General features: G+C 41.4%; 1 protein-coding gene across 2 annotated transcripts in view; it reads right to left on the minus strand.

Annotated features, from left to right (window-relative positions):
* Positions 1-13,492, minus strand: part of CERS1 (ceramide synthase 1) — a 68,034-nt gene that overhangs the window by 35,588 nt on the left and 18,954 nt on the right. For both annotated transcript variants that reach the window (XM_073651537.1, XM_073651530.1), the window contains 3 exons: positions 11,612-11,792; positions 6,962-7,123; positions 6,734-6,881 (listed from right to left, as the gene is read on the minus strand). In XM_073651537.1, coding sequence (XP_073507638.1) covers positions 6,734-6,881; positions 6,962-7,123; positions 11,612-11,792 — 491 coding nt within the window. The remainder of the gene's footprint in view (positions 1-6,733; positions 6,882-6,961; positions 7,124-11,611; positions 11,793-13,492) is intronic.

Here is a 13,492-nt window from a genome sequence, read left to right on the forward strand (position 1 = left end):
ATTTATACTAATGCCCTCCACAAGGTGGTCCTGCCTAATTTTAAGGGCAATAGGCTCTATCGCTAGAACGAAGAGCATTGGAGATAAGGGGCAACCCTGTCTAGTTCCTCTACCCAGGTTAAAGTATTCCGATAGTATTCAATTTACTACAATGTTAGCCCTTGGCATATAGTAGATCAATTTAATCCAGCTAGAAAATGTATCAGAAAACCCAAATTTCAGGAGCACACACACTGTAGAAACGTCCACTCCAAGGAGTCAAAGGCTTTCGCCGTATCTAAAGAAGCTATAGCCCAGGATTTCTGATATTTATGGCCTATCTGTGTCAACACTGGAGCTCTTCTAATATTAGATGAAGTAGACCTTCCCGGCATAAAGCCAGATTGATCCTCATGTATAATGTTTAATATTACTGTTTTTAATATATTGGCTATGCGTTTCGTAAGTATTTCGTAATCTGTATTCAATAGGGATATAGGGCGATAAGAACTACATTCCTCAATTGGTTTATCTGGCTTGGGGATTAATACTATAGTAGCATCATAGAAGGATTGGGGAAGAGAGCGTCCCGAAAGTGCTTCAGAAAAGGTTTGTAACAGAACTGGAGCAATTAGGTCTATGTATCTTTTATATAATTCTATGGGTATGCCATTGGGTCCCGGTGCCTTCCCATTAGATAAAGACATGGCTGCTTCCCTTATTTCTTCCAAAGTGATATCTCCATCCAGGAACGTTCGATGTTCACAAGAGAGTTTAGGGAATTCTATTTGATTTAGGTATTCATCAATTTCCTCTATAGTGTGATTGGATTGGGAGTTATAAAGTTCTCTATAGTATTCTTCAAATCTGCTTGCAATCTGATCTGATTTAAGCATCTTCCCTTGTGTTAATGGCCTCTGTGTGGCGATTTAGTGCTGGCATGGCAGTATTTAGTGTGTGTGGGGAGATTTAGTGTGGGGATGGGGTTATTTAGTGTGTGTGAGGAGATTTAGTGTGTGGTGGAGATTTAGTGTAATGGGGGTGGGGAAGATTTGAGGACACAAGTTTGGAGAGCAAGGAAGGGACATGTACAGACACAATATGGGGAGCAGGAGAGATTTGAAGACACAGTATGAGGAGCAAGGGGAAAAATGGGGGGCATGTATGAGGAAACAGTATGGGGGGATGGGTGCATACACAGTATGGTGAGTGGGGGAGATGGGTGCAGACACAGTATGGTGAGTGGGGAATGAGTGCAGACACAGTATGGTGAGTTGGGGGATGGTGCAGACACTGAGGAGCAAGGGGGAGAATGTATGAGGGGGGATGGGTGCAAACACAGTATGGTGAGGGGGGGATTGGTGCAGATACAGAATGGGGAGGATGGGTGAAAATGCAGTATGGGGAGCAAATGGGGGAAATGTATGCAGACACAGTATAGGAAGCGAGAGTGATGGGATGTGTGCAGACACAGTATAGGATGCAAGGTTGATGGAATGTGTGCAGACACAGTATGGGGAGTCAGGGGGATGTGAGAGGAGGCAGTATGGAGAGTGAGGGGGTAAATATATGAGGAGACAGTATGGTTAGTAGTGGGGATTTGAGAAGAGACAGTATGAGGAGAGATGGGGAAATGTGTGAGGAGACTATTGAGAAGAATAGTTTGAGGAGACAGTATGAGGGTAGAAAAGTGTGAGTGGGTGCAAAAATAGAAACTGAGTAGTGTGTGGGGTTAGCATGGGGGGACAGTGTAAGAGCACAGCCAGGTGGGAACAGTATGCCAAGGAGTGGGAGTGTGATGAGGGGGCACAGTATAGAGACTGGGCCCTTTAGGGGGGACACAGTGTGAGAGGATAGTGTGAAGAGGGGGCACAGTATGGTAAGGAGGGAGCAGTGTGGAGGGCATGTACTATAAGAGAGACAGTGTGTGGGTCATATTTTGCGCAGGGAATATAGTGAAGGGCAATCATTTATTCAGGGACACAGCATAGGGCAGATATTTTTATTCAGGAGCATTATAATGACACTGCTATTTTGAAGGGCATCGTGTGGGGATGTGCTGCAGAAGAATGGAGAAGATGTAAGAAGCTTGACGGCGAAACACTAGTTTGCCTCTTATTATAATTCATTATCTACTTGCATTATGCTGCTTTGTATATTGATGTGGCTTCAGGTATGGGCATTTTTGTACATTATGTAGTTCCCTATGGGTTCCTATGCACACTTACATAGTTGTTGCAACTTAAGCTGTCTACTTTAGACATTTTCCTTACTGAGTAGATATAGATTAGTGTCTTTTCAAATTGTATATAGTGTGCAGGTTTGTTGTTCTAATTAATTTGATTTAGCATGTATGCTTTCAGTACAATACTATACAGTATATATAATATTCCACATCTCTCTGGGCCTAATGTATATGCAAACTATATTTCAGTACCTAGTATATGGATGCAATTATTGAATATCATACTTGTAAATCTATGTATGTCCCTTCTGGATATTAATATAGTTGGTGCATCTAATGAATGGCCTAGCTTGTATTCTGGTAGATATCAATCTTGTTTATTAGGCATACAGTGTGGTATCCAGTTCTGTTTTAGTATCTCATTTTATTCCTCTTTCTTTTAATTGTATTTAGAGTATTGTATGTTATTTAACAAAATGTACATGATATTCAAATTTGGCTGTGATACTCCATATTTTTATAGGATTTATATATTATATATTTGAATGAAATGAAATGCTATGGCATGAAACCCAGGGGGACCCCAATGCTGATACAGAGACATAAAAAAAATATACTTCAGTTTGCCAAAATGTACATGAGTAAGCCAAAATCCTTCTGGGAAAGTATCTTGTGGACAGATGAGACCAAGATAGAGCTTTTTGGTAAAGTACATCACTTTACTGTTTACTGAAAATGGAATGTTGCCTACAAAGAAAAGAACACAGTACCTACAGTCAAACATGGTGGAGGTTCAAAGATGTTTTGGGGTTGCTTTTCTACCTCTAGGTGCCTTGACTGTGTACAAGGCATCATGAAATCTGAAGATTACTGTGAAGACTCCCAAAGATTTGTGAAGACTCCCAAAGGATTTTGGGTCGCAATGTAGTGCCCAGTGGCAGAAAACTGGGTTTGTGTCCTAGGTGATGGGTCTTCCAGCAGAGCAATGACCCCAAACATACTTCAAGAAGCACCCAGATATGGATGGAAACAAAGCACTGGACAGTTCTGAAGTGGCCAGCAATGGGTCCGGATCTAAATCCCATTGAACACCTGTGAAGAGATCTTAAAATTGCTGTTGGGAGAAGGCACCCTTCAAATATTAGCAGTTTGCAAAATAGTGCTCCAAAATTCCAGTAAAGAGGTGTAAGAAGCTTGTTGATGGTTATAGGAAGCGATTGATCGCAGTTATTTATTCCAAAGCGTGTGCAACCAAATATTAAGCTGAGGGTGTCAACAATTTTGTCTGGCCCATTTTCGGGGTTTCGTGTCAAATTATGTCCAACTTGTCTTTTTTTCTCATTTTTTTTCTGGTGTTCCAATACACACACAGGAAATAAGCATGTGTATAACAAAACATAGGTAATTGCAATACTTTTCTGGGAGAAATACTTCCGTTTCTGGAACAATTTCAAGGGTGCCAGGCCATGACTGTAAGTCATTGACGCCGTGCAGCCGTATTACTGTAGTCCAAAGCCAATGGAACAGATTCATAGTCTTTTTCAAATAAATACACGTGTAATTAACTACCGTTGGAGACTGCAGATTATAAAGGTAATTTTTGTAATGTTATTTGGCAACAGGCCTAGAAATATAAAGTGAGCCTTGGCTAACAAACGACAGCAGAATATACACTGCTCAAAAAAATAAAGGGAACACTCAAATAACACATCCTAGATCTGAATGAATGAAACATTCTCATTGAATACTTAGCTCTGTACAGAGTTGAATGTGCAGACAACAAAATCACACAAAAATCATCAATGGAAATCAAATTTATTATCCAATGGAGGCCTGGATTTGGAGTCACCCCCAAAATAAAAGTGGAAAAACACACTACAGGCTGATCCAACTTTGATGTAATGTCCTTAAAACAAGTGAAAATGAGGCTCAGTATTGTGTGTGGCCTCCACGTACCTGTATAACCTCCCTACAACACTCCTGATGAGCTTGCGGATGGTCTCATGTGGGATCTCCTCTAGGATGGCACATCAATGCGAGCTGTGGCAAGAAGGTTTGCTGTGTCTGTCAGCGTAGTGTCCAGAGGCTGGAGGCGCTACCAGGAGACAGGCCGGTACACCAGGAGACGTGGAGGGGGCCGTAGTAGGGCAACAACCCAGCAGCAGGACCGCTACCTCCGCCTTTGTGCAAGGAGGAACAGGAGGAGCACTGCCAGAGCCCTGCAAAATGACCTCCAGCAGGCCATAAATGTGCATGTGTCTGTACAAATGGCTAGAAACCGACTCCATGAGGGTGGTATGAGGGCCCGACGTCCACAGATGGGGGTTGTGCTCACAGCCCAACACCGTGCAGGACGCTTGCCATTTGCCACAGCGCCCTGTGCTCTTCACAGATGAAAGCAGGTTCACACTGAGCATATGTGACAGACGTGACAGAGTCTGGAGACCCTGTAGAGAGCGATCTGCTGCCTGCAACATCCTTCAGCATGACCGGTTTGGCAGTGGGTCAGTAATGGTGTGGGGTGGCATTTCTATAGAGGGCCGCACAACCCTCCTTGTGCTCGCTAGAGGTAGCCTGACTGCCATTAGGTACCGAGATGAGATCCTCAGACCCCTTGTGAGACCTTATGCTGGTGCGGTTGGCCCTCTGTTCCTCCTAATGCAGGACAATGCCAGACCTCATGTGACTCGAGTGTGTCAGCAGTTCCTGCAAGATGAAGGCATTGAAGCTATGGACTGGCCCGCCCGTTCCCTAGACCTGAATCCGATTGAGCACATCTGGGACATCATGTCTCGCTCCATCCACCAACGTCACGTTGCAGCACAAACTGTCCAGGAGTTGGCGGATGCTTTAGTCCAGGTCTGGAAGGAGATCCCACAGGAGACCATCCGCAACCTCATCAGGAGCATGCCCAGGCGTTGTAGGGAGGTCATACAGGCACGTGGAGGCCACACACAATACTGAGCCTCATTTGGACTTGTTTTAAGGACATTACATCAAAGTTGGATCAGCCTGTAGTGTGTTTTTCCACTTTAATTTTGGGGGTGACTCCAAATCCAGGCCTCCATTGGTTAATAAATTTGATTTCCATTGATGATTTTTGGGTGATTTTTGTTGTCAGCACATTCAACTTTGTACAGAACAAAGTATTCAATGAGAATATTTCATTCATTCAGATCTAGGATGTGTTATTTGAGTGTTCCCTTTATTTTTTTGAGCAGTGTATATCTATTGTATGTAGTGGGTAGATACAAGAATACTTGTGCTCACTACATAGAAATAGAACATTCAGAAGAATAGTGCAAAGTTTCTGGGCTAAATGTCTCTAATCCCACCACTATTATGATTTACATGCTGGAATTGTTGCTGTCCGACTTTAATATCCAACAAAAATATAACCACACCACTTTTGTTTTTGCTCCCATTTTTCATGAGCTGAACTTAAAGATCTAAGACTTTTTCTATGTACACAAAAGGCCTTTTTCTCTCAAATATTGTTCACAAACAGGTGTCAGCTGGATGGATTAACTCCGCAAAGGAGAAGGGCTCACTAACACAGATTTAGACAAATTTGTGAACAATATTTGAGAGAAAAAGGCCTTTTGTGTACATAGAAAAAGTCTTAGCTCTTTAAGTTCAGCTCATGAAAAATGGGAGCAAAAACAAAATTGTTGTGGTTATATTTTTGTTCAGTGTATTTAACTTGCTTATATATAAAAAGCACTTTACAGACATTATCATCACTAACCCAGTTGGGGCTCAACTTCCAGTATGTCTTTGGAGTGTGGGAGAACCCGGAGGAAACCGAAGCAAACACGGGGAGAACATACAAACTCCTTGCAGATGTCCTTGGTACAAGGATTTAGTGCTAACCAGTGAGCTACCATGCTACCCTCATTATGTAATCAGATCTACGCTAGTTTACCTTAAAGGGGTTGTCCACTACTATTGATAATGCCCCAGTGTATTTTTATGGTGGAAATAAGATTATCTCTAATTACCTTGTGCTGTTCTTATTGCCTGTGAGTGACGCGATCGCTGGCCGCTCACAGGCATCACGTGTCTCCGGCTGCAGCCGGCTCTGACATCCGCTGATGTCATGTCAAGTTCCGGCTGCAGCCGGGGGTGACTCAGTGATGCGCTACACGGAAAGTGATGAGTTGTGGGTGGGGTTATCCCCCCCCCCACAACCCAGCGTCCACCGCGGGGAGTGCGTCACTGATGTCACGCCACACTTAACGTGACATCAGCGGATGCTAGAGGAGGCTGCAGCGGGGGGGGGGGGTCACGTGATGCCTGTGAGCGGCCAGTGCTAGCGCCGCTCACAGGCAAGAAGGACAACTAAAGTTAATTACAAAAACACTTATCATCAGCCCAGGGTAAATACATTGGGGTCATTGTAAAAAGTAGTGGACATCTTCTTTAATAAGAAACTATAACAGTAAAGCTTTACAGTATATGAAGTGTCAAATGTACAACTCCCTTTAAAACATCTTCAAAAAATATAGTTTAGTGTACAGATCAAATATTGAATATACAGTTTGAATCTAACTAAAATCACATACTCACCAAAAACCAATAAATATTCATAAGTGTCAATAAGAATAGGAGGATGTTGAAGAAGAAATAAAACGGGATGTTTGGATTAGATTCAAGGCTGGAACAGCACGTAACAAAAAGGACCTTTATAGGAAACCAGTAGAGTCGGAACCAGAACCTGAGGGAAGAAGAACATGAGGTTGTAGTTGTCTGTGCACATAATTACAGGATAGATCATATCTCCTAGTAATTACGTACCAGCTTACACTAAAGAGAACGGATCCAATATCTGTAATAAAGGCGTTGATTTTATGGTATTTTCCACCTCGTGTTTTGAAGTAAATGTTAAGTTTGGTGAATTCCAATAAAATATCATTAAAATCATGAAGAAAAAGTACTAAAATTCCAATGTTGTGATATCTGGAAGAGAGAAATATGGGATCAGAAAATTGTGCAATTAGAATTTGTGAAATTTGTGGGTTGTGCGTTTCATTCTTAGTATACGGCAGCTGAAAGCCCTCCGTGACTGGCTGGGTCCGGGGTCACAGCTGTCTCCCTGGGCATGAGCAGCGAGTTGATGAAGCCGGGGAGCGTACACCAGGCTTCACTGCCCATTGCCAGGGAGGCATGCGCAAAATTTTCAAAGAGTCGGCAGTGACGTCACTTTTGCAAATCATGTCACATACACATTAATGAGAAGATTAGTCCAATGAAATCAATGCCCCCACGACTATTCACCCACTAATGAACATTTCACAAGCACAGTTTTAAAATTGATTTTATGATGATTGAACAATCAATAAGCCATGAAATTGTCTTCTTAGAAAGTAAATACAGTTTTTGATTCAATAAATACATGGAGGCAGGTTTGGGGAGTTGGGGCAGTTGACAGATTCCGTTTAATATAGGAAAGGGTTTTTTTAAGGTTGCAGCAGTTAAACTAGAGACTGCCCAAGCTCAAGTGATAACAATAGAATATACTACTGTATGTCAGCATTTAGAATAAGGCAATTTATCGGATAACCGGCGAACCACAAGGCCTTTATACCGATGAAGGAAAAAACAGATATAGGGATTAGTTGTGTAGGGAGAACAGTAGGCGATTTTCAAATAAGGAAAATTAGAAAGTTGGTCATGTTTTAAAAACAGATGTTTATACAGTGGGTACGGAAAGTATGCAGACCCCTTTACATTTTTCACTCTTTGTTTCATTGCAGCCATTTGGTAAATTCTAAAAAGTTCATTTTTTTCTCATTAAAGTACACTCTGCACCCCATCTTCACTGAAAAAAAACAAATGTAGAAATTTTTGCAAATTTATTAAAAAAGAAAAACTGAAATATCACATGGTCATAAGTATTCAGACCCTTTGCTCAGACACTCATATTTAAGTCACATGCTGTCCATTTCCTTGTGATCCTCCTTGAGATGGTTCTTCTCCTTCATTGGAGTCCAGCTGTGTTAAATTAAACTGATAGGACTTGATTTGGAAAGGCACACACCTGTCTATATAAGACCTCACAGCTCACAGTGCATGTCAGACCAAATGAGAATCATGAGCTCATGAGGAGAGGCTTCTGTCGGGCCACTCTGCCATAAAGGCCCGACTGGTGGAGGGCTGCAGTGATAGTTGACTCTGTGGAACTTTCTCCCATCACATTTTCACCCAGTGATACAAATTAGTAGAATCATAGCTGACATTGGTCATACTGTGCAGCTATACAGCCTGTGTTCATGGATTCATAACAAAGTCTGACATATGGGTTCAATAACATGATCATATAAGTGGACTTCTGGTTTCTAGATCAACAATCAGACTGACTAATAAAAGAATAGACAGGCAGATAGACTGATAGTAAAGACTGCAAAGTGCTTGGATCTGCCTTACAATTCTTGGAGCAAATAGTGGCAGTGTAAAATGTATGGTATAAGCAGTATGAAGTATAAATGTTTAACCAACAAATTGGACTAAAATGACACACTACTGAAATTACTATATTTTTTTTTGAATATTATAATCCCTCTAGTTCAAACCTGGACAAAGTGCAACATGCGGGCCACATACGGCCCCCTGGCTGTTCCGGTCTGGCCCGCAGACTGAAACAGCCAAAGGCCTGAAAACACTGGCCTACGGCCACGGGCCACTCCATGTGGCCTCCCTCCCCCACTCATGTCCCAATTTCACCGCTACCTGCCTCAGGATGCAGATAGCGTTGAATACAATGGTGGAGGATCAAGCCGCCGGCTCCTTCTTCTATTAATCAGGGTGTGCAACTGAGACAGCAGAGGTGATTATGTTACCATATCATGTCTACTGTGCGCATACCAAAGACTGGAGCAGAGCACCAAGGGAAGGGAGCGAGGTGAGTATGTGTTACTTTTTTTTAATATATATGTCTGTGGGATGTGTGCTTCTATATAGGAAACTATGTGAGGGCTCATACAGAATTTAGGAAGGCTATGTGTAGGGGCTATGTGGGGGCTCATACTATATATAGGGAACTATGTGTGAGTTCATATTGTATATAGGGGGCTGTGTGGTGGCTCATACTGTACATAGGGGCTGTGTGTGGGCTCATATTGTATATAGGGGCTGTGTGGGGGCTCGTACTGTACATAGGGGCTGTGTTTGGGCTCATACTGTATGTAGGGGACTGTGTGTGGGCTCATATTGTATATAGCGGGCTGTTTGGTGGCTCATACTGTACATAGGGGCTGTGTGGGGCTCATGCTGTATATAGGAAGCTGTGTGGGGGCTCATACTGTACATAGGGGCTGTGTTTGGGCTCATACTGTATGTAGGGGTCTGTGTGTGGGCTCATATTGTATATAGGGGGCTGTGTAGTGGCTCATACTGTACATAGGGGCTATGTTTGGGCTCATACTGTATGTAGGGGTCTGTGTGTGGGCTCATATTGTATATAGGGGGCTGTGTGGTGGCTCATACTCTGTATAGGGGCTGTGTGTGGGCTCATACTTTATATAGGGGGCTGTGTGCAGGTTCATATTGTATATAGGGGGACGTCAGCATACTTAATTCTGCTCTATATTAAGTGATACAATTAATATTAATGTAAAATAATAATTATAATTAACCCCTTTACCAACTTGGGTTGGTTTTTGCGTTTATGTTTTTTACTCCTCTTCTTCCCAGAGCCATAACTTTTTTATTTTTCCGTCAATGTGGCCGGACGAAACATTGGTTTTATCGTATCATGTATGGAAAAACGGGGAAAAAAATTCAAGTGCGGTGAAATTGCAAAAAAACCTGCATTTCCACAATTGTTTTTTTTGTTTGTTTTTTTTACCATGTTTACTAAATGCTAAAACTGACCTGCCATTATGATTCTCCAGGTATTATGAGTTTGTAGAGTTTGTAGCCATCAAACATGTATAGGTTCTTTTTCATTTAAGTGGTGAAAAAAATCCAAAGTTTGTAAAAAAAAAAAAAAAAAAAGGCGCCATTTTCCAAGACCCATTGCGTCTCCACTTTTTGGAATCTAGGAATGGGTGAGGGCTTATTTTTTGCGCGCTGAGATGATGTTTTTATTGATACCATTTTGGGGTAGATACAATGTTTTGATCGCCTGTTACTGCATTTTAATGCAATGTTGCAGCGATCAAAAAATAATAATTCTGGAGTTTAGAGGGTTTTTTTCTCATTTACAGATCATATTCATTATTTTTATATATTTATAGATTGGGCGATTCTAAACTTGGTGATACCAAATTTGTGTATTGTTAATTTTTTGGAAATTGTTTTATTTTGAATGGGGCAAAAGGGGAGTGATTGGAACTTTTATATTTTTTTAATATTTTTTAAAACATTTTTTTTACTTGCTTCAATAAGCTGCAATCATCTGATTGCTTGTGTTATACATAGCAGGGCTCCAAGTGTATACAGGGCAGGAGTGTGTGCAAGAGACACATTTCTTGCACACATTCCCCCATAGGGATGCCTTGGGGTTGTGATGTTACTATGCATTAATATCTGTCCAGCAGTTTTGGTTATCATGCTTTAGGAGTGGGTTGGATCATTATTTGTATAAGCTTTGGTATATTCTGTTAATATGTAACTGTTTATCCTACAATATTATTTCAAGCTTTTGTGGACATGGTCTTTTCGGTCATTAGTTTTTAAATGTTTTTAATGTTTTCACGTGTGTGCATTGATCTTTTTTGAATAAATTTGTATACTTTTGGCTATTTGATGTGCATATCCCTTTTTGCATTGTTTCTCTCCTTTCTCCCTTCCAATATTGTCTCGTTTTCAATGCAGGATATAGCACCCACATTTTAATCTATGTATATATGATACCATAGTGGGTATTTTGGTGCACCCCATCACGCAAGCTTTAAACATGACAACCACAGGGGTCTCCTGCAGACCCCAGGTTATCATGCCAACCCATCAGCGTGCCCGTCACATGATCGTGGCCCGCGATCATGTGACGGGCACGATGATGGGCGGGTCTTATGACGCACATCCGGTGCAGCCATGTTAAATGCCGCTGTCGGAGTTTAGCAAAGGCATTTAACATGTTAACAGCCAAGGGTGGATCGCGATTTCACCCGCGGCTGTTAGGGGCACATGACAGCTGATCAGATCAGCTGTCATGTGCCGGGAAAGATGAGGGAGATGACCTTAGACGTACCTATACATCCAAGGTCATTAAGGGGTTTAATATGTTAATATTAATATTGAGCAGAATTAATTTCAGCTTATTGGTTCGACCCTCCACAACAGTCATGGTCTCTCATGTGGCCCCTCAGGTAAATTAATTGCCCACTCCTGCTCTAGATAGTCCAAATAGTCCAGAAAATCCAAATGTCTGGTCTGGAAATTCCAAATTTTGATGTACTTTCAACCAAATCCTCATTTAATATCTCAATATGACATGGGACTTACCGGAAAGCATATGAAAAAGAAATTAGAGTGAAAGTGACCACGTGATGCACTATCATTACAATGGAGTCTTTTCTCCATGCGTCCATATACAAAGTAGCGTAGGTAGAATGTGCATAGAAACTGCCTTGGATTAGATATACAAGTGCGATTTCCTTGGGAACAGTTACTTTCGACTTCCAACCTAAACTCCACCCAAGAGAAAACATAAATCTGTCATATAAATTAATAAAGGCAAATTAGTTGTACTTTATAGTGGAAAAATAATGACTGGAAAACCAGGTAGTACAGACGTATTCACAGGACATAATCATTCACAAAGGTTCCTTTTAGAAAAATCATCTATTTCCAATCTGAAAATGGGCACTTTATCGCCCCCTCAGTTATGGGATTCCTGTTCTATCAATGACAGCTGATAGACACTATAGACACTAAAGTTCCATCACTAGCCGACAGCCGGAACTTAAGTACCTTCGATTTGCTACTTGCTTGCTAGTTGGCGGTCGTTTATTATCATGTATACACTGAATGATCTGAATAAATTGTTCAGTTCGCATAGGCTACCATTGTTCTCGGCAGCACAATGTGCTGCTGAGAATAATCATCTTTTGGGCAAACCATGCCAAATGCTGGTAGGTAGGGTGTTCAGCAGCCTGTTTAGAATGGACAATTCTAGGAGTGCTCATTAACGATAACCATGCAGAATAAATGCACCTTTACATGGTTTCTAATTAGAGCTGAAGAGGATGCGGTTTGAACCTCCCATTTACTGTTCAGGAGGATAAGTGCGGTGGGATGCAATAGAGAATGCGTTTATTGAAATCCACAGTAAAGTAAGTGAAATAGTAAATGTTGATTATATTGCATTACATTTTCATCTAAACACCAGTGTTAGAGAGCATGGAAACTAAGCAGATGTTATAAAAATTATACACTTTAAATATACATTACAGATCAAGCCCTTAAACAAGATCATGTGTCTATTCAGCGACTCTAGCAACATGTGAGACACTGCACACCTTCCCCAGACTTATAAACATGGTTGTCACAATTGATGGATGATATAGATGTTACTACATTGTAATTAGATTAGTACCATGGCAGACCTCATGAATATTAACTAGAGAAATAGCAGAAAGTTAAGCAATTATGGATTATCTTGGTGACGTTATCTTGTAAGCGCCAAAGGAAGCCATACACATGGGAACTATCAAATATATGCGATGGCTTCCAGACTCTTTTTTGATTGATACATTTTGGAGGAATAAAAAGGATTGGGAATATTGAATTTTATTGCCTTATTCCAAAACATATTCCAAGAAGTGTCTGACAGCTGCAATCTCCCCTCTTCCTACTGCGGACACATGCATGCCCTGCCAAGCCGAGCATGCATATATATGGTGGGATCGTTGAGGTCAAACAATCGTTTGGTCAACAGTTAAAGGCCACGGCCCCACTATCAGAATTTGGTCAGTATTCGGTCAATATTTTTTCTCAGGAGTGGGAGCCAAAACCAGGAGTGGGTGATAAATGCAGAATTGGTGACTTGTTTCTATTATACCTTTTCTCTGATTGTTCCTCACCTGGTTTTGGCTCCCACTCCTGAGAAAAAATACTGACCAAATACTGATAGTGGGGCCGTGGCCTTAACCTAGCTCTACACACAAGATCATCTACAATGTGGACAATCATTTGCACATTTGAGTCTTCATGCGAAGAGGTCATTAAGAATAACACAGTGGTCTTGCACAAAATGATTGGCGATATTTGGCCTATCATGCTGTACATTTATATTTTCACCCAACAGCAGCATTGTGACAGATCTTGTTTTTGCCCTTTGTATAATACACTGTGTGCAGAATTATTAGGCCAATGAGTATTTTG

The sequence above is a fragment of the Phyllobates terribilis genome, unplaced genomic scaffold (genome assembly GCF_046119375.1).
Source record: "Phyllobates terribilis strain yellow unplaced genomic scaffold, ASM4611937v1 Scaffold_1__5_contigs__length_1240528914, whole genome shotgun sequence".
NCBI classification, from domain to species: domain Eukaryota; kingdom Metazoa; phylum Chordata; class Amphibia; order Anura; family Dendrobatidae; genus Phyllobates; species Phyllobates terribilis.